General features: G+C 37.5%; 1 protein-coding gene across 2 annotated transcripts in view; it reads left to right on the top strand.

Moving 5' to 3' along the window:
* BNC2 (basonuclin zinc finger protein 2) overlaps positions 1-22,696 on the top strand; it is a 360,399-nt gene that overhangs the window by 79,966 nt on the left and 257,737 nt on the right. For both annotated transcript variants that reach the window (XM_068928905.1, XM_068928904.1), the window contains exon 2: positions 15,855-16,055. In XM_068928905.1, coding sequence (XP_068785006.1) covers positions 15,855-16,055 — 201 coding nt within the window. The remainder of the gene's footprint in view (positions 1-15,854; positions 16,056-22,696) is intronic.

Here is a 22,696-nt window from a genome sequence, read left to right as displayed (position 1 = left end):
AAACTGGTCTGGATTAGAGGGCAACAAGGTTTATTTCTTGGTTTGCTGCTTAATCCACTAGAAAAGGTACTTCACTAAAAAAAATTTCTGTCGTCTCCATGCAAACTCATAATGTTCAGGCGTGTTCTCGCTCTCTGTAGACCATTTTAATTGCGTGCAGTTTCATGATCATGTTATGGCAAGCGTGGTCGGATCTGGAGTTGCAGTGTGGCTTTTCTTCCCTGCTCACGTAAGAGGGAGTGTCCATGGCAACTTTTGTCTGTGAATGAAGCAGAAATTTGCTAGTTATATAGTTCCTTCCTTTAGGATTAATTGACTAATTTTTTGGAGATGGTAGGGTATTTGGGTGCACAGTATGTATTGGGGATAAATAAGTTTTACAGTGGAACTAATATTATACATCAACATACAAAATATTAGTTCTGTGTCCGCTTCCTTGGATGGAAGTGAAATCTGGCCCAGACTGCAAATGACAGTGAAGTAACTGTAATAGTCTGGCTTTTTTAAGAGTCAGGTAATACCGATTTAAATGTTGATACCATGATTCTCTTTAACATTCATAAAGATAGAAAAAAACGTATATATAGTATCAACGGACTTTTATTTCAGCTCTGCAAAAATGTGCTTGTCACCTCATCTGAGTAAGTTTTTAAAATATGCACATAAAATTTTTTTACTGTTCTTCTATTTAGTTAATGAGTAGATTTTTATGTCTGAGCTGGTAAATTTTGTAGCCACTTTCACAAGTTGATGTTGTATTACTGTTTTTAATTTGCACAGACTTTGTTGGTTGTGGTACACCCTTCCAGTATTACCTACTTATCATCTCTTTGTAGTGCGTTCTGTAAGTTAACTTAATCAGATGAAACACAGCGCTTAGTACATTTCTGTCTTTTATAGGTAGGCTTTTGTCATTCCTGTTTTATAGTCCTGTCCTTAGCAGCTTTTCCCTTACTACACGGTTCATTTTGGTCAGCCAAACAAAGTGAGACAAGAAAAGGTAGAATAAACTTTTATTTCATGATAGGAAGTTTTATAAATCGATTTCATATAGCCTCACATGTATATTTAAAAAGCTCAGCCAAATGATGACTTTGACAAAGATTTAACAAACCAGGAGCGTGAAGTGTTCTGTAGGCTAGGCTAACAGTTTTAATGGGTTTATCTTAGACAGTTCTTCAGTTGTGAAAGTGTCAGTTAATAATTTACCCATCCCAAGAGGCAGTGGAAGCAATCACACTGTAGCGAGCTACTCTTGGGCCTGTCGCTGTGCTGCAGCTCATCTTGACTAGAGAAATGCGCCATTGGATGCGACATCAGCACTGTGTCTGCACTTTGACAAATGAAGTCTTGTAAGAGCTAAATAAGGCATGGGAAGTTTTGGAACGAACAAATAGCTCTTCAGCTGATTTCTGCAGTAATGGATTACTGTAAATGTCCATCTGCTGCAGATCAGAAGGAACACAGGTTAAAATGAAAGGTTTGGGGGTTGGGATTTTTTGTTGGTTTTGTGGTTATGCTTTTTTTTGGTAAAAAAATACCTGAAGCTTAGGAAATGTTTCTAAAAATCCAGAGGTAGAGCTGGCAGTGTTTTCTTGGTATTTGGAATGTAAATGTTATGCTCTGATGATACATTGCAAGAGCGGAAGTTTTCTGCCAGAAATGTGAATGTTTAACATAAAAAAATCCTGAAATATGGTACTTTTACCATCACCCTTTACCATGCAATTTGTTCAGATGCAGTTGTTAACATGAAATTGCTGTAGATTAAGCACTATTTATGTGAATTTTATTCCCGCATGTTCTCATTGAATTATACTGTAGTACCAGCATGGTAAGTTTTGTAATTTGTTTCCCACTGTATGAAGAATGTTTCTCCACAATTATTCACTTCTGCATGCATATTTTTTATTAGACATTATGCCATTCTAAAGATTTACAGTTATTTAATAATGATTTATTATGGTATTTTATTCTGCCAGCTGTGGCACATTTTTACTGGAATTTGTAAATCAAATGTGTATTGAAATTCACTAGAAACATGCGTTTCAGATTCTAATGCAATGTACTCTAAAATTGTTTTTTAGAAGTGGGCAGCTATGTGAATGAACTGTAACTTTCAGTTTCTAACGTTATATATAAGCTTTTTCTCTACCTATTTTATTTCCTTGCCAATCCGAGAGGTTTTGCTTCCTACAGGATTAGTGAATCTTGGTGCTACTGTATGAAACAAACAGCAGTTAAACTCTGCAGTCATTGACTTTGTCCTCCAAGGTATCAGTATCAAATCATGCACTTGACCTGCAGTCATCAAGTCACGTTAAGGATTAGGAAGACAACCTGACAGCAATTTCTATGTGCTTCTAATTGCTGTCTCTGTGTTGTGATAGAAAGTGCATGTCTTGAATTTAGTGAGTCATAAGAGACACTGAGTGGAATTAGTGTTTGAGGTGACTGAAAAATGTGTGTATGTTGGGGGGGGGGAAAGACACCAAGAGTATTTTTAACAACATTTTGTAAAACTTTTACAAGATTTTTTAAATGATATTGTGTCTTTTGTAGCTTAGCTGCAAATTTTACAGTTAGTTCATTTTAAAGCTCTTCTGAAGCATCATGCCCGTATCTCTTTTATATTTGTAGTCTGATCCCTGCTATTCTTGGCTCTTTGAAAACCTGGCATGAGCTATGGGTGTGAAGTACTCTTCAGTTTCCCAATAGTAAAAATCAAAATGAGATACTTCCTTTCTTCTATCTTTTGTCTGTCTTGATTATTCAGGCTGTAAAACTTTTCAGACAGGAACTGTCTCTTCCTTTTGTTTGTACAGCGCCCAGCACAGTTGGAGGAGTGAGAGGGGCTGAGATTCGTTAAGCCTTCTAGACTTTGCTTTAATAGTAATAGGATGCAGCTACTGTAACAGCAATGAAGCTATCTTTCAGTTCCCTTGTAAATAACTCTAAGATAAATTGTCTTTAAGTGAAAATTGGAAAATATGTTAGCTTCTCAGAGGGGTTTTTACCCAAGAGCAAGTATGAAAGTATGGACTTATGACTATAAAAAACAACTGTATAGCCAAGAACTTGGTGATGCAAGATTTTGTGGGTTTGGTTCTGATCTCAAAAACAAAGCATCTGTTGCTTCATACCTTGTGAAAATCAGCTGCTGTGCATGTGTACACAAGTATAGGATCCCAGCTTGCCAGATAAGCAGCAATGCTTTCTTGTTTATCAAAGATTAGAATTAAACTTTAAATATAAAATGAATTGAACACAACACTTGAGGATACTGAAAAATTGCTTTATTAATCCTTTTGCATTGAATCTCCTCATGATAATAAATAAAATTGCCATGATAGTGTTCAAAAAAAGAGAAAAAAGGGTAGTACAGCATTGCTAAATGAATAACTAGAGATTTTAATTACTCTTGCTGAAATTGTGAATGTAATCTGTTAGAAAAACACATAAAGAAAAGGAGTACATTCACCTACAAAAATTCCAGCTTAAAACATAATATAAAATCACTGATTGAGAAAAATGCAATTTTTTTTCCCATTTCCTGAACAGGCATGGGATGCATGGGGTGATTTTGCAGCGTGGCTGCAGGACTGTTCACAGCAGTACCGTGATAGTTCAAAGTTCATTCCTTAAACAATTTTTAAAAATCATAATTTTTTTTTAACTTAAGAATGCTACATGGTTTGACAGGAAACAGCCGATAGTTTTTTTGATACTTTCTAGGTGTTCTTTTCATCTCGATTACCTATGCACAGTTAGCTCTCATGTTAAGTCATGTGTCTAGTCCTCCAGGTATTTACATTGATGGTTACTCTGTAGTCCTTTAGAAAAGTGACATGTAAAAGAAATAAATCTGCTGGTGTCCTGATTTTTCTTGGTTTGGCAGGTTTTTAGTTTTTCTCAATTCTTATATTAATCGTGAATGTCAGGAAGAAGTGAGGAAAAGTTTTCATTTTTAAAATTTCCACATAGCTTTATTCTTATTTTTTTCAATTTAAAACTCACTGAGAGTTTCCTTCTTTAGAAGGGTCAAGTCTAGAGGAGCAATTCTCTAGCAGAAGAGAGAAAAGACAATCTTTGTGTTTTTAGTTTAGAGTTTCTCCCTTTCATCTCTTAAGCAAAACAGGGCATACCTTTCTTTTCTTGCAATTCGACTTAAGTTGCTACATTTTTGCTTCTAAGACATCTTCAGAGTGACAAGAGAGCATTGTATTTTCAGGAGGTTTAAAATCCTTGTAGATGCTCACCAAGTTTTGCTGGGTATCGCCTTTTGAGAAATGCTTACTCACTAGCTCATCAGCAATCTTTAAATTTTTTAGCTAGCAGCTTTGGGCAACAGGAGCACAGTTCGCAAACTTTTTCCTAGGTTATTTCATATGTAGAAAAATCATTCAGTTTCCTAAAGTGGATCTAGTTTTTTCTTATGATTGACTTTTAATCTGTTTATAGGTATTTGGGAAATGAGCTGGATGAAGGAAAATGTATATTTATCATACTGGAATTGTTCTACACCCTGATGGCTGCCTGTGTAGTTCTGTGTCTGGCATGCAACCAGCTGACTAAAAACTTAAATTGATATTTGTAATGGATAGCTCTTTTTGCTGGTCAGCTTCACTAGTCTTAATAGGAACTGAAACTTGGTCAGACAGATGTTAGGAAAGGGAGGAAGAAAAGGTCTAACTGCTGGCATCCTGAGGGAGAGTAGTGGCCACTGTTGATGTTCATCTGTAGGGTAGCTTTCGCTGCCCTGTATCTTGCTCCTCCTACAGAGCGTATGAATCAATGAGATTAATGCTCTTTGAGGGAGAGCTTTCTGCACCTCCCATCAGCCAACTGACTGTCCTTTCTTTGCATTTTCCGGGTAACTATCTTGCCACTGTTTTGTTGTGTTTACAACTGCCTAAGTTTCCAAGATTTATTTAGGATTAAGAGGAAGGAGTTCTCTTGTACCAAATTAGCAAGTTTTTTGAAGGGATGCTCATGTACCCTACAAGATCTTGCAAGGCTAGTTTTTAGATTAAAAGGAGTTTAAAAAATTTTTTTTAAAAAACATTTAGTCACAAGAGGTGAAATGTTTATTTCGAATAGTTGCAGCTTCTGCTTGGTATCCAGTACAGGTAAAAGGCTGAAACATCCAGATCCCTGGGATATATAGGATTAAGAAACAGAGCTTTTTGTTTTGCCACCCATTACTACACGGAACGGGAGTTTGTGACTCTTTCAGGCTGAAGTAACTTGGAGATATCTGCCTTTCCTTGTCTGGCTTCAGAAAGGGTCTGAGGATTCTGTGGAAGAGGATGCAAGATATTTTAGCAAGGAGAAGGACATGTTAATACTTCTCTGTTGCACATGTAATAAAGTTACTAACACTCTTGAAGATGCTGCACAGAGTTTTCTAACGGAGCGGTGGGTAAAGCTGCCCTTCTGCCTAGAGGTGCAGGCCAAAGGGTCAAGGAGCATCCAACATAGCAGGCTTAACCAACAACAGTGTGGAACACCACCCTTTTCCCCCCATCCTTGGCCTTTCCGTGATGGATAGGCTTGTAGATTCTTCCTGGATGCCAGCCTTGTCAGTTTGTTGCCGTTTCTGTAAGAAGAAAATCCACCTTGGTCTAGAAGTAGGAGTTTTAAGGTCCCTCTGTGCTGATCCATCCCAACTAGGCAATGTGTGAAAGTCAAGGCAGGAATAAGATTCTTTTCCATTAGAACATATTTGCCCCCTTTTCCCCAACACTTCCTTTCTCTCCTTAATTGTGTGAATGGAGACCCAAAAGCTTCAATTTCAGGGCTGGCTTCTAAAGAAAACCAGTGTGGTTAAGCTGTGGGCTGGGAACAGGGGTTTGCATTGGCATAGACTTGTGGGTGCTTTGGGGCTGGAGCACACACAGCTGTGGGTTCCAGATGCTTGCTATCCTGTATTCATGTGGCTTGTCTGTGAAACCATGGCATCCGCAATACTATACAAAGGTCCACGCTTGTGGTGGTTTGGGAAGTACTCCCAGCTAGAGAAATTTCAGTTTTTAAAAGCAATTAGAACAAATTTACAGATATTCAGCTCAGAAAGGCTTAGATAACATGAAATGCTGCTATGGGTTTTGTTTCAAGAGAGATGCAGACAATTTTCTACGTGAAAATTTCAGACTCCTCAAAAACAGCATTTGGGGTTTTGAAGAAGAACCAAAGAAGTGACGAGCTTATTTGCCCTGCAATATCTTAATTTTACAGGAGCTCAACCTGTTCTTATCACTCACATTGCTGGCATAACCAATCTGCAAATACCATAGAAATGTGCTTTCCATGTTTACATGTTAGTACCTCTTTGTGTTCCTCTCTGTGGTAACACAGAGAACATCTTTTCTATGGTACGGAAAAGAAAAATACATATCCTGAATTTTTTCCAAATGCACTGAACATTCTCAGATGTCATTGTCTTAAAGAGTTGCATGTTTTCCACATTTTTTTGAAAATCAAGCAGCTCATAATTTTTTTCCTGAAGGTATGAATTACTAATATTAAGAATATCTTTTCATTTTACTCTAAAGCCACTTGTTAAAAATATTCACCCAAACTATTAAATCTCATATATTAAATTTAGCAGAATAGGACATATTTTAGTTCACTTTATACAGTAAGCTCTGTCCCTGCAATCTTGTGATTTAATAAAGAAATGTCTTTGTACAGTATCTTTCACACAAACTTTATCTCCAAAACACTGTGCAGAGTTAATAAAATTAAAAAGTTTTTTTTCTTTTTTACTAGAAGTTAAGAGACATAGACATGAGAACAGAGACATATTGTTTCCAGATGAGGGCTGAAAATAGATGGAGAAGGAGGGAGAGAAATGCAGCAGGGTGGTTCCAGATGGCAGGCATTGCAGAGGAGAAGGTTCTTGCAGCCATGTTGGCCAGAGCGTACAAAAGGACAAAAAAGGAGGCTGATGCCAAGTAGAGGAAGCTGAAATATAAAGTAATGAAAGTAAGATTGTAGGAAATTTAAGAAAGATTTTTAAAATGAATATCCTTTTTTGTAATTTAGTGGAGAGTTGGAAGTATTTTCATGCAATGAGAGTATGTCAGGTGAAAAGATATTTAAAAAATTGAATTTTACTGATGCTCTGAACTCAGCAGGTGAGCTGGCATCTTATTTTTGGTATATTTTCAAAGAAAATAGTAGCTTGTAAGTATTTAAAAGTTTATTGAGTCTTATTGCACTTCTGAGTATCTTATAAATTATTTAATTGTCTGATGGATATGTGGCTACCCAACTATAGGGCATGAAATATGCACTGTTCCTCTAATACACTGGAGGGAGACCTGTTTATAAAGTATTTAGTATTGGTTTTATAATGCACTGTTGTCAACAGGAGACCACGAAGCTCAAAGATCAATCTCATTTTGGCCCACAGTATTAATGCTGCTTTATGAAACTCTGTGACAGGTCACTTAGACAACAGCTCTTAATGAAAGGACTTTGTGCCAGTGTGTGGTCGCATGACTGTCTGTTAGTAAGGCATGCTTTAGTGGCTGCCAAGGCTGCAGATGAATCTCTTTGTCCAAGTCCCTGAGGTGACTTTGTGGCTGCTGCTACTGCTGGCCAGGTGATGGAGCTCATCATTTCCCCTGTCCTCTGGAGAGAAGTGAGACAGAGACTGCTGAGTTCCTGCTAATGCAGCTTTTGCTAATTGTCCAGAGAGCTACTAGGACACTGGGCAGTTCAGGCAGCTCTGTGTACTGTGAATGAGTCAGTAATTAGAAAAACATAGCTGCTCTTAATTCAGTCTTGCATTTGTGCACCAAGTGTCTTTTCAGCCATCTAAAATACAGCTGTTCTATGAACAATCTGGATTTTAGGTCAGTTTAGTTATTTAATTATGACAGTCTTAGGTTTTAGACACTAAATAACTGTTACTAGGAATTGGCACAATATAGCATTTTATCAAATAATTAGATCATAAGCTTAGCCTAGACTTAAACCCTTTAGGCTGTTGTGGGATCCAAAGGCATTGCTTGTTATGGAGACAGGCTACTAAAAGGATGAGAATGATGAAATTAAGCACCAGAGGATGAACGGCTTTGTAAAGGTGTTGTACTAAACTAGTGTTCAAAAAACAATTCCCAAGGTTTTAGAACGTTTTGCAGAGAGGAACAGCAAAACCTAAGTCTAATAGTATATCAAAAACTAAAAAACCTTGCTTAATCCCACATCATCAATAGCTGAAAGATGCTGGAATACAGTAGTACTTCTCTACAATAGCATAGTGATAATCTGTGGATGTGAAAGCGTGCAAATATGTTGGTTTTTTAGATCAAAGTATTTGAATTCTCCTTTTTAATGACGTGGATTGGATTGCTGCATTGTTATTTTAACAGTTCCAGTGAAGCCTGCAACTATTGCAGTTGAATCATGAACTTAGTTCTCAGCAGGTACAACTGATTTTGAAATACTTTATTTTAAAACAGAAATACATTTATTTTTATGTTGTGTATCTTGTTATTATGTGAGAAGTCATGTTCTCTCTATCCTTTTTAATTCCTTGTAAATCTTTTAATAGGATGTCTGAATCACACTGTTATTTCAGTAGTGGACTGTACAGACATTTCATTAGATGTATGGTCTAAATGAAAATCTCTTGGAGTAATTTGGAGCTTGCTGTATTTAGTGTGCTTTGAGTCAGATTCTAATACCTTACCACAGTATCTTTTACCTTTTGCGGTGAAGAATTAAGTAATAAAAAGCTAGTTGTGTGTCAAAAAAAAACATGGATACAAACACACACATGAAATGAAGATTGAATGTAAAGCTGTGCTATACGTTTATATGATACCAGCTGCCTGACTCCCTACCTGCAAATTAAGGGTTTTGCACCAAGTTTTTGCTAGGCATGTGAAATCCTTCTCCTGAGAAAAGAGTGAGCTTTATAGTGTAGTATGTTATCCATGTATATGTGGCAGTTTATTATTAGTTAAAACTGGTGCTAAAGTGTAGAATACAGTGTTTTAAACAGCAAGTTACTGTTCAGCAAATTTCCTGCGTACGATCAGCAAACTACTGCTTGCATTAGAGTGTGTGCTCTTACAAGGATTTTGTCAAATTACCAGTAGGCTGTAACCTTCTACATCCGCCATTTCATCTGCAGTCTATCATTCACGTAAAAGTGTATCCCATGTAGGCATGATTCTTTGATTCTCTCTGTTTCATTTCTGTATTCCTCAGTGCTGAACAAGCAAATTAGCAAATTTGACACATCTCTGTTACAAAGTAGGTCGAGAAGTACAGACATGATTTCCCCTTAAAAAAAAAGGAGTTTCGGGTGACCTGAACTTCAGATACGGACGTGTTTAAATAGCAAACAAAAACACAACAAGAGTAAAATAAGAAAACAAAAGTATGTGTTATTTATCTGCTATGGTTGATAGGAACTTTCTTCTAACTAGCGTGTAGTATGCTCCATATTCATCCCCCAAACCTGAAACTGAATCTCTGCCAACATTCACACTGTGATCGTGTTAAATACTGAAGGAGAGCATCTATAGATGGCAAAGGCCTATCCGTGTGCTTGCTGTTTCTATATTTGATTATTCTTTTGTTTCCGTAACTTGTTACAACAGTGGGTCAGTGTCCAAAATCCTGATGATCTTTGCTTGATGAGATTTTTATCCACAGGTAATAAGTCAGAGATTTCACCTTCATGTTTGCTTGTTTTCTGTTGCAGCAGTCTTCTTAAGGATATTGTGGTTTGGGGTACTGATACCTAGATGGGTAAGGATGTGATTAGGCTCATTTGCAGTGTGACAGCCTGCCAGGAACTGAAGCTTCCTTAGCAGGAATATACACCTTCGGACACATAACCAAAAGTTTTGTTTGAGGATAAAGGTCCTGTTACATCTCTCAATATGCGATGGGGAATAAATTAAATCTCTGTCTAAGAAAAAGTGTAAAAAACCAACTTAGATACAGTATGCTAGGGTTTGAAAACAGGATTTTTAATAAGTAAAAACTCTACTGAAAGTTCCTCCATACTTTGATTTTGCAAAGTTCTGGACAGTGGACGTGTTTGGCCTGAAAACTCTACAAAAAAGATGTAAAATCTAGACGGGCACACTTATTTTAGATTAAGCTTGCCCATCAAAGTGAAAAATAGATTCCTAAATGCACAATACCGTAGATCAAATGCACAATCCAGATAAGGTAGGGAAGAAGGATTCGGCAAGGACATTTGGAACACAGGGGGCTGAAAGTATTCAGTCTCATTGTTGCAAGATGACATAATCGGCTAGTCCTATGCGTTTTGGTTGTAAGTCAGAAGTTACCTATTAAAAGTCACACAAAAAATGTTTTACAAAGTAAGGATGACAGGTTTCAGAGAAAATACAGTGCTGCCAGTTTTTTTTTTCTTTAAGATATGGAAATTTGGGTGGATTATCTGTTCAGAGGAGGTTTCCTTTATTAATTCTCCTCCCCCCCCCCCCTTTTCATTTTAAACATCTGTTAACATTTCAGAGAGTCTAACAGATGTTGCAAAGTGAGTCCCTTACATCATTCTTGGGGAAAAGGGGATGATAAAAAATGACATTTCCACAGTAGACTCACCACCTCTCTGAATATGACCGTCATGATGGCTGTGCATAATTTTCAAGTATAAAATTATACACCCTGATAGGACACAATTCACAGTTCATTCTTATCCATGGGTGATGTGTAAGCATGATTGTTATGGACTCTGCTCACATATTATTGTAATGACAAAGATAATGAAGAATTCTCTTTCATTTGGTGAAATACATACTTTTTTTTTTTGAAGCAGTATTGAGTAGTCACTTTTTTTTTTTTTAAACAACTCAATTATATAAGCTTGGTTATTTCAGCACAAGCAAGGGCTGATTGTCATGCGATGTGGAGGACCGTTTTTATTATTTTGACCAGAACAGGGACAGTTTTGTCCTAACGAGTTATTAGATGAATACCGGAGTGTGTCACATGAAAAACCACTGATCTTTAACCCAGCTATATACTTAACCAAGCCTAGAAATGAATAGTGAATAAGGAAAGAGCAAAGGCCAGTTTACTGTCATTACAAATTACAGAAACTGTTAACATCTGCAGCAAAATGAACTCTGAGAATTACAGGTACTATCCAGTAAGTCAGTCGAAGGTACAAAGATTTAGGAAAACTGAGGATACAGTTCTGAGATCACATATTTTGTGTGCTGTATTTCTTTACTATTGAAAAGTGGATCATTTACATAAAAAGATGTAAAGATTTTCTGTATTTTTCCAGAATATCTATAAGGAAACCTTAGAATGAGCACCAAATGTCAGGAATGCTCCTTTAATATGATAGCTTGATAATTATCATTAAATAGAAACAGAAATAATGAATCTGTGCCCACAGCTGTATCTTTTTTTCCCAGGAGTAATCTGGGGGACACTGCTGCATGTACAGTAATACAAGCATGTATACTGAACTCCTAGATGTTAGAAAAACAAATACTATAAAGATCAGTAACATTTTAAAATGATCAGTTATGGGAATTAATGCTTACAGGAAACACCATTCTTTCTTGCCCTGCTAGTAGAATTGCGTTGTCTCCCTACAGTCTTGTTAGCTCATACTAACTGAAATGCAAATTCTTTCCAACTAATTGGACCTCGTTGAACGTACATGTACAGTACATAGTTATATGCATGTAGTTTTTTTTTTAACTAAATTCCTCTGTAATTATTTTCTTGATTAATATCTAAAGCAGAGACGTGGAACAAAAATCTCTTTAAAGAGTTTACATATTATTGAACATTAAAAAGATAGTAACTGTTGCATGTTTTAACAGCTTAATTAATAACACAGAATAATTGGAACAAAAAGAAGAAAATATTTTTTCAATGTTTAGTCATTCTGAACTATTTGTATTAACACTTTGACTGGACTAATTAACACTGAAATGGTCATAATAATGGAATTTAGAAAAATGAGATACATTTGCATTAAATACTGCATTTTCCTGATTAGATTTTCCTATTGGCATTACCAGAGTTTTCTATAACCATCTTTGTTATCTTTTCTTGCCATATGGTGTGTTTCTGTATCAGTAGTTTTAACAAAAGAGACGAAATAACAATGTTATATTTAAAAAAATCCACAAAAACACACACGTAATGTTATAGTTGTCATTTATAGTAAATAACAGGTAGTAATTAAAAAGAAAAAGAAGAAAAAAGAGAACAGTCTTAACCTCGTATGCAGTTTCCAAATGCCTCAAATTCTCAAAATCAAAGTAGACAATTGCAACTACACTGTGTTTTAAGTTTCATTAGAACTTGGATTTTGTAGCCACTTCTGTTCAGCACCCCGGTATTCCCATGAGCTGAAAATGTAAAATAATTTCACAGATCCTTTTATCTTTCAGCACAAATATCATTGGATAGCAGTAAAATACTTGCAGAACATATTCCTGATTAAAAATCTATTGCAAATGAGATTAATGCATTTAAAAGTTTTGGTTTTAAAAACTGTTAGAGCCCTTACCTTGTCTATACTGTTTCTGACTCTCATTTGAGTTAGTCAGAAGGCAGAGAAAAAAATACGGTTCCACTCAGTTTGTGCCAAACTTGTGTACTAACAAGTAGTTCCTGTGCTTCCCACAGATGATTCGAAGAATATTTCTGCCTGCAAAGGCATTACAACAATAAGTAGAGGGTAATAGATTACAAAGGGAAGTGCTGAGTTTTGAGCCTGGATTCTGCAAGTTACAATTTTTATTAAATCTTATGTCAGTTTTGTCTCTGTTTCTCCCCCCGCCCCGGCCACCCCCAAATGTCTGTAGAGACAGAGGAGGCTTAGTCTATAACTGTGGGAGGTGTACTTCCGTCTTATTTTTGCTGCAATGGTTACTTTTATCTCCTTAGTGACTACTGCTTTTCATATCCCTGTTTGAATATCAGTAAGTATTTGTTTTTTTGTGCGCAGACATTAGTGTGCTAAACAAGATGCTGTGTAGGCAGTGTATATTTAAGGATGACCCACGCTGTACTGGAAGTGGTAGACTAAATTCTGTTCCTTTTCTGTGTCATTTTAGTCAGCAGGGGGAAAAAGATTTCTCTCTTTTAGCATGTTCTTAAGCTGTGAGGTAGCAGTCACACATGTGACAATTAAATGATAGTCTTCCTTTGATATAGTGATCTGAATGTGCTTAGATTTCAAGTAAGGTTGTAGCATTCTGGCCAAGTTTTTTGCTTGGGAAGACCAGATTTGGATGTATTAGCTAGTCAGCCTAATAACCCTGTACAGACTGTATTGATTTTCTAGGAGAGAGTTTATGAACTAAATAAACTTGGAGTTGGTGTCTTAATAAACTGCTTCTCTCAGTCTGTCACATTTAGTTACAGAGCTCTGCAGTTTAGGGGAAAAAAAGGCTAATTCTGTTACAGATTGTTCACAGCAGGGTCTCCAAATTAGCCCTTTGTTTTGTAATGCCACCTTGCTTGGGCTCGCTTTGAGCACATTTCTCAGTTTTACCCTAATGAGTTGCAACACTGATAATGTGGCTGATGATCTTTCATTGATTTCACTATCACTTGCTTGTCTGGTAATTGATCCGTTGCTGAGCCTCTAGTTAATTATATCGGCTTTGACATGGCCCGGTCCACCGGGAATTTCAAGTCTTGCAGAATAACAGTTTTAATAAAAGAGTCTATTACTGCAGGTGCTTGCTGCTGCATGGCAGTTGATTTTGTGTGAGTGCACGCGCGCGCGCGCGCGTGTGCGTATGTGTGTGTGCATGCATGTGTGTGTGCGGGTGCCTTTTTTTTTTTCTCTGGGAGAGGACAGGACTGCAGGATAGGAGAAAGAACGGGGGGGGGGCCAGAGGTGGAGAGAAAGACAGCGAGCGAGAGTACTCTGCAAGAGATGCAGAAGGGAGAAGAGAGGAGGAAGCTTGCTATTGACGGTGTCCTTAAGCCTCCCACAAATAACAGCCATTAGTGGGAAGGTCAGGAGCTGAGCATGCAGCTTGACTGAGGCGCTGAGTGCCACTTCAGAAATGAAGAGGCTGGCAAATTTTAGAGGGAGTTTAAGGGGCTAATAGCTAGCTGTAAAGGTACAGCCACTGTTGACACAATTGTCTCCTAAGTGTCATATCCCCCTCCCCAGTCAGAATATTTTTATTGACCACAGGTGGACTTAATATATTTTAAGGCAGCAGTTCTTGGGGTTCTTGCTTGTTTCTTCTTGGATATTGAATTTGCTGCTTTTGAGACTTTTTTTTGTGCTTAATGGTGCTGAACTGGAGGAAAGTTTAACAGAAAAGCTTTCAAGAGATGTAGGGTCTAGAGGGGAAGGCACATTTGTGTCAACATAGTGTACATCTTCTCATCTTTTCTCATTGCACACTAATGACACAGAGCTGCCACTGAAGCTCTCTTCTGTTTCTTTTGTTGTTTCAGAGAGTGAGGTTTATTGTTATTCCTGAGTTAAGAAAAAAGCAGAGTGAGTGGTACATTTGTCCTCCTAAATTTGTAGATTTTATTAGAAGATGAATGTTCCTTATGTTAGAAAGGATGGCTTTTTTTAATACTCTGACTGTTTTCTATGAGACTGCATGAATTTTGTTTTACATCTATGAAGTTTGTTTGTTGAGTTACGATTTCTTGTCTGTACATAAAGGATGAAGTGGGTAAGAGAATTTATCAAATAAGATTCATTTAAGAAGAGCTATTATAATTAAAAACAGTATTGTAGCAGTATTATTTGTCATGGTATATATTAATGTCCCTGAAGTACTGAAGAAAAATCTTAAAGGAATAATACTGTTTCTTTTGCATTACTTTTTAACTGTGTGCGACTGGCTTCTTTTCTGCTGTGATTCATTTCTTTGTTCTTTATGATTTGAAAGGTGCATTGTATCTGCTTCAACCAGCTACTTAAAAAACAAAACAAAAAACTACTTTTGATCTTTTGGGGGAGGGGATGGAAGGGGTAGATTCTTCTTCATTTTGCCGTCCTTTCTTGCCAGAGATGCTGTTTAAGACACTTAGCAGTGGGCAAGGGAAAGTGAGGGGTGTAAGAAGTAAAATGTGCATGTGACTTTCTGGTTTTATTTCAAAAGGAGTTGGATTATGTCTTTTTTCCCCTCTTTGGTAAGAGTTTTATTTGGGATAGGAACAGGCTATCCCACAGTACTTGTCTGACTAATATTTAGAAAAAAACCAGGCCAACGTTTATGTTTTACTTCTGAGTGAATATTGACTGTATTTCAGAATAATTTCTTGCTTGCTTGCTTTTTCCCTTTTTTTTTTTTTTTTTTTAAGGTCTGCTAATCCTGTGTGGTAGGCAAGTGTCAGATATTACATGCTGTACTTGACAGCATTGTTGAGGAAAAACAGAAAAAGACAGGGAAAGGGCCACAGCCTTTTCTTCCTCCCAGTTCACTCTGATCATTGTGCTACTCAGAGAGACTGTGCGTGTGTGTGTATCTGTGTATCTGTAGACTGAAGGGTTAGTGCAGGATGTCATTTGGTGCCTGACAGTGGAGCAGTGCAGTTGACTCTTTGCTCTGCTATCCAATGACATCCAGTGGCTGAGAGTTTGAAGCTGATGGTTGGGTCTCCTTAGTGCTGCATGCACACCTGACAGGCAGCTGTTAAACTGAGCAAAGGCGAGCTTGGGGAGTCACAATCTATGCATAAATGATAGGGGTATCTGTGCTGAAGGTGCGAAAGAAGCTCTGACCCCCTCCCTTGAATCCCCCCTTCCCAAATGAAAGGCACAGAGCAGCTAGCTTCTTAACTACACTACACTCCTGCTACTGGCTGCCAAGAGGCTCAAAAAATCCACCTTCACTTTTCAGTCAGAAGAGGCAGAAGTGGATGTGAGAGACAGAGACACACAGAGACACAGAGAGCGAAAGAGGGCAAGAGACTTGACTTTAAGAGACTCCTGCACTGACAACTCCATGCAGTTCGGAACAAGGACGGCAGCGACCGACTCTGGTTTCATGGGGACATGGCAGAACACTGACACTAACCTCCTGTTCAGAATGTCCCAACAGGTACGTCGCTTTCGTTTATTTTAAAACATGACATTTTCGTGCTCTTTCCCCCCCCCCCTTTTTCTTTTTCTTTCCACGTTTCATTTTTGTTTCATTCATCACTACATAGTTAGCCTCTGAACTGTCATAACTATGTCATTGGAATGTGCATGGTTACTTCATTGCTTCCCTAAGGGCTCCTTTTTGAAAGAGGAAAAAATATTAAAGCTTTAAGTAAAAGCAAAGCATTTGTTTTAAAGTTTCCAAATAGAGCTTTGCTCATAGAAAGACTGGTTTTCTTTCTTTGTTTGCTTTTGTTTTGTTTCAGTCTTTTTCCCCCCTTCTCCCCCCCCGTCCTATAAATAAAAGTATCTGCTATCCCAGCAAAACTCCTTTCTTTCTTCCAGAGTACATAAGCCCCCAAATCAAACTGATACTAAATTTAGGGGGCCCCTCAGAACAGCTTAATTGACTTCATGTGGCAGAAAACAGTTTTATTCAGACCTAAAGGAGTGGAGAGCGGTTGTGCTGGAAGTGCTGCCAGCGCCGGGCTGAGGGTCGTTAGAGGAGGCAGTTTTCAGTCCTCGGGTCTCCCTCCGTCCCTCTCCCTCCGTGCCTCTCCCTCTCTCCCGCCGTCCCTCTCCCGCGCCCTCCCGCCGTCCGTCCGTCCCTCTCCCTCTCTCCCTCTTTCCCGCGCCCTCTCTCTCCCTCTCTCCCGCTCCCCTTTCTCTCTCCCGCTCCCCTTTCTCCCGCTCCCTCTCTCTCTCCCCCTTTTCCCTCTCCCTCTCTCCCTCTCCCTCTCCCCCTTTCTGCGGAGCTGTGCCTTGGCGTCCTCCCCAGAGCTGCTCCTTCACCGGGGGCCGCGTTTAAGGCAGCTTGGTATGCTGGTTCTGACGGGAAAGCTAAAATGTTACTGCAAGGCCAGTAATAACTGATAATTAATCACAGGAGCCGGTGTCTCTGTACCATGCACTTGGTGATACGCGCCCTGTGTGTTATAGCTACTCTTGCACAATTGTTTGGCTCTTCTGGGTGAAAGAAAAAAAAAAAAAAGGAAAGAAAAGAGAGGGGAAAAAAAAAGGGAGAAACTTTTCAGCTTGGACTGGGCTCAAGCAGGGGAGGGAAGTTCAACCTGAAGGTTTTTAACAGGGTGACTCCCTACCAAGGGACGTTTTGCCTTTCTGAAAACTAGTTTCCAATTATGGTCTGACACAGAGTGATAATAATTGAAATATTGTGTTTTCCAAAAGAGGAGTTATAAACGATTTGTACATTTGTGTTAGACTTTTATTTAGTGTTGGAAATAAGATGAATGAACTCATTTACCTGAAAGGCGTTGTACTGTATGAAAAGAGAGAAAATAATTAGGCTTTTATAGTTTACAGTAAAAAATGCCTGCGTACTAGCCATAAAACAGTTATTTAATTAAAAAAAAAAAACTTTAAAGCCAACAAAAACTCTGCAGCACATAGTTAATAACCAATAGCGGTTGTCTATGGAAGAGAGCTTAAGCAGCGTAGCTCAAGACAGGATGAAGGCATTTGAATAAGGTATATTTTGATATATCCTGTAGAGGGACCCTGATTACTGCTGATACAGTATGCTGGTATGGAATGTAATCAACATAAGGCAAATAAGCAACTCTTCAATTTCCCATTCTTGAAAGTAAAAAAAGTTCATTTCCTAGTAGAGATGCACATTTCAAAAACACTGCTTGGCACTAGGAAGTGTGAACTGCTCCTGCGCTGCTTACAAGGCTTAGCAGCTGTATTGCACGTCTGCGATACATAACATGTTTGGTTATACTGATATTGAGCAATAGCATCAAAAGCAGTTATTCAAATTGCTTGCTGTATTCTTTAGGTGAGATTAAATGTTTGGGGTGGGGAAAAGGTTCTTTCTACTTCAGTCACAAAAGAGTTAACATAAGCAGATCCAGAAAACGATCAATTGATAAATGACGATTGAGCCACATAGATAATATTAGATTGCCTGTTTAGTATTAGATCTTTTTCAACAGATTTAGCCTCTGCGATCTCTGGAATACTAGAAAATGTTCAACCAGTACTGACAAAGAAAGGAAACAAAACTGAGTAAAGGGCATCACAATGTTTAAGGGGGTCAAATAATTTAAGACAGCTAGCTCACAGACCTCGCCAAACTGGCATGCACGTAAGCTAGGCTCTTCTGCCTCTGCTTCTTCTTCTTCTTCTTCTTCTTCTTCTTTTTAAATATTTCAATTGTGCTAATTCTTGAGCATTAACTGGATTTTGTATATTATAGAACATGCATGGTCATGTTGTGTTCTGTGTGAAAGGGAAGAAGTAAGGTACTAAATGGCTAAATGTGGGGTGGATGCTGCATCAGTGTGTAGCCTTCCGTTGGAACACACACAGTAGCGCTGTAAAGGTGGTAATGTTGAACAGATTTATTCCGTAAATATCTGTACTTACACGTTTGCATACTGTGTTAATCTCCTCGTCACATTTTGTTTGTTTGTTTGTAATGCACTAAAACATGTTCAGTCCACATATGCTTGCAACGTGCTTTTAAGAGGAGGGTAAGTTATTTTTCTGAACGCACTTCTCTCCTCTTTAAGGATAATATTTTGTCTTATATTTCTGATTTCTTAAGGCTGTTATAACTTACTAGCTTGCGCAGGCTGTAAGCACAGACTACGTGCAAGTGCAGCTGCAAATTTGTATCTAAGTGCCCATGTCTCTTTCTTGAAACACTGAAATTTTGAACATTGTTTCATATTATCTTTTTCATCCATTTATTAGTTAATTATTTTCAATCCATCTTCTGGAAATGTAAGTATTTTTTAAATTTTTCATATGCTTTAAGAAAAATTATTTTCATGGGTGCAAATAAAATAATGTTATTAAATGTACATAACTTACACGCTAAAGTTTGGCATGGTTTGAAAGAACTGTTTAATGAAACTTTTCCAGCTATACGCAGTAATGCTAGGACATTTCTTTTTAAAGTTCTAAGTATAATGCTGGCTTTCCACATGCTTTTTAAAAACAAACAAACCCCAAGCCCCATCACTTTTCCTTGGAGTTGTAATTTAATCTCAGGCAGGTTTCTAGCACAAAGATTGGAGCATGGCAAGAAGAGTGATTTAGAACAAAACAAAACAAAACCTTCCAATCCCTCCCTCCTCTTACATCTCAACTCACACTGAACTGCTGTTCGCATGCTATACGAATGAATAAAAGGAAAACCCCCTGTTTGCTTATGACAAGGAGCTGTATGCGTCTTAGAAAATGTAAGACTGATTGAATAGGTTGGGAATATTAAGTATGATGGTCTTTTATTTTTAGATTGCTTCCTTAGAGAATGAGAGCACAAAAAAATGGCATCTCCACATTCCACAGCAAATTTGGAATATGGTGGGGTGAGAGGAGAAAAGGAATAGTCTAAATTACCTGTGAGAAGTTTATGACATAGCCACTTGACTGCATTGTATTGCCAGTGCACCTTTTTTCAATATAGAAGTGTGTGGCTCACTTAAAAGGGGTCATCCTATTCTGTATACAGAAGAATGTCTGATAACCTCAGAGGGCATAAATCTTAACTTTTAAAAAGGAGAGCTTCTTTGGGTCACTTTGATCAGTGACAGGTCGAGAATGAGCAGAAACCCTTGGCTTCTTGTCCACGCTCATCTGGTTACGTCCAGGGCACCCACTGCCCATTCCAGTTCTGGCAAGGAGTTGTTAGCAGCAGACGAGAAGGCCTGGATTTGATTGATTAAAAAAGCAGGCTTTTCTGATTTTCTGCTTTCATAAATGTTTTGTGCATTTGTCGGAATAAGAAATGTCATTTTTCTTCTCCCAGTTACCTTAAGGGCTGCAATGTTCTAAAATACTTTTAAGTCATTTCAGAAATTAGACCATAAGAGAAATGTTTGTAACCCTCAGTGACACAAAATGCCAGGGACACGTATCTTTTTCTTAAGAAAGAAGTATGTTAAACCCGTTTCAGATAAAAAGGTAATAGCCTTTCCAGAAGCTTTTTTTTCATGTGAGAGTCAAAAGCAGTATATCAGAATTATAAATGGATCTGTGCGTCATTATATAGTAATTTAGGATTCACTCAATGATGTAACAAAATTAACAACATAATTTCATTGTATAACTGTATCTTATTAAAGAACAACTGTCTGACATTCTCTTACAGTTGCTTTATTTAACTTCATGCAAATATTATTAGTAGTGACATTTCTCTATTGTACATTAGATTCTCTCATTAGCATGATGTGTTAGTTATCACCAGAGAAATCACTTCTAGATAGGTGAGGGGGAAACCAAGAAAACTAAAAATTAAATCAATGATGTATATTAATACAGACGCGTCTGTTCAAGAGAGATATGGTACAATACATTCAACTTTTTTCCTTGCTTAACTGCCTGGTTATTCCGATGAAAACTAAATAATACTTACAGTAAGTGAAGTATGCATTAATATTGCTACAAATATTAAATTGTATACAATGTACACTGCCTGTTTTGAGCTGTGCTGGTATTCTACAATCTGACAGTTCCTAACATTGATGTAGACACAGGCACGCAAACTGTTTATTGAACCAGTATTTAAAAACAGGACCATAGTGTAAAGTCTAATGGATTGGAGGTGAATGCTGCTTAAATGTTCCTTGGTTGCTGGTTGTAAAGGTTGTATGCAATTTTAACATTTATTAAGCAAGTAACTGTTTTACTGTAGCACATGAGTATTCTGTTAATATAGAGGTACATGCAAAAACTGTTATAACGTAATACGACAACAAGCTATAATTCCATACACTGATTTATTATGAACATTTTGGGAGGAAGAGTAACACTGGCCAAATGCATTTTGTAGTTTACGGTAGTTAACAATAGCCTTTGTCAATAATCATCAGTAAACAAAATGCTTATTTAATATATATATTTTTATCACACCATTTAATAGATTTTTTGACCCCAGTATATATATTTTTAAGGCGTAAGCTCATGTGCTAGTATGAGTTGGGAAGATTTATCAGCTTACATTGTCTTATTTCAGAGACTTGCTTTAATTTTTTTACTTTTTTGGTGAAGCATAGTTCAATTCTGTAAATGGTTCGTTTCCTCTCAACAAATTAATAAATCTTTGCATCAGGAATTTTGCATTGCTTCTGATGTGCTTCAGAACAGAAGGGTTAGAAAACAGTGTCTGTGACAAAAGCGCAGGATGTTTTGTATACCATGTAGCACTATGTACGAGTACCTACAGTGATAGATACGTGCTATGTAAATGATAATGTAGTTAAAAACAAACAAAAACTCTTCGTATCTTCTCTTACTGGCTTCACTATTGCAGGAGAACTAAAACATAGCAAAATGTTTCCCCGTATCTATCTATTTCAATGTTGCACGTATACACGTACAATTTTTGCAAATATTTGTGCTGTTATATATTTTAGCTGTTTATATTGATATGCTAAGTACACCATCGTATCTTTGCTTAACTTTCAGATATGTGTGCACACAACTAAAATCTGCATGAAACATTAAAGCATATATTAAAACATATGCTCAAATATATTGTGTAATATGCATTAGCGTGTAATATTTTAGAATGTGTAGTTTTTTTTTTCTTTATATTTTAGTAGTTACTTAATTCGTGTATAGTTTTTATGGGGATTTGATTAATGCAGTGACAGGACAGATTTGGTATATAACAGCAGCAGAGTCTCCTGCTCTTATGTCAGGGTTAAGAGCCAAGGCAAATCTTCCCTAACTAATTAGATGCTGAGTAAGGCATCTTAGTGAAGTTGGGGCAAAAGTGAATGGGTCACAGCTGAGGCAAGATTGCAAGGACTGTAGTGATAGTGAAAGCATTCACATTTGCCAGGTCGTTGTGACACTGGGCTGATTGCAAAGGAACACTCTGTTCGCTGATACAGAACTGCCGTCATAAAGTACAATCAGAAACAAAAGCCTTAAAGAGCTTTTACTTTTCACTAGAAATACTCAAAATATATGCTGTGTATCGCTTTCTTTATTCAGTTATTTTTCTCAAACAATAGCGATTGTGCTTTTGTAAAAGGATTTGCCGTGTAGACTAATGGTTCTTTGCAGTTTAGAAGAATTTCCAAACTTGGGGCTCCTCGTATACCCAGGAGGTGATGAATCATACTGCCTCAAGAAAGAGAACAGAGAAGGGGGAGAAAGGGAGAATTCCATTGTTGCTTTCTCTTAATCTTTTAGCCCAGAAAGAGAATCGCTAATGCAACTTCTTACTATAATTCAAAGAGTGTGATCACAAAATTTCAGCGTCTAGATTAACTATACTTAAATGTTTTATTTTTCACTCGGGCAGCCTATAGAACGGGGTAAACTTAAAAAGCAGTTTTATTAAATGAAAGTGTTTGTTTATATAAAATATTTCAGTGAGGCAGGCTGCATTCTTTAACTAAACATCAGTCTGTCCAACAAACGTCCAGAATAAGAGACTGTACATCAGCCTGTGGACAGGCATCTGTTGCTTTATTACTGCTCATGTTACCTTATAATACCCCACTCATCACAGTAATGCCCTAATACCTCATTTCCCTTACCGAAACGTTTGACAACTGCTTTCTAGATGATTTCCCTTCACTGACAAAGAAAATAGTGCCAGTTGTATGGCGGTGT

The sequence above is a fragment of the Struthio camelus genome, chromosome Z, assembly GCF_040807025.1.
Source record: "Struthio camelus isolate bStrCam1 chromosome Z, bStrCam1.hap1, whole genome shotgun sequence".
Taxonomy (NCBI): Eukaryota; Metazoa; Chordata; class Aves; order Struthioniformes; family Struthionidae; genus Struthio; species Struthio camelus.
This window is presented reverse-complemented; position numbering and strand designations above follow the sequence as displayed.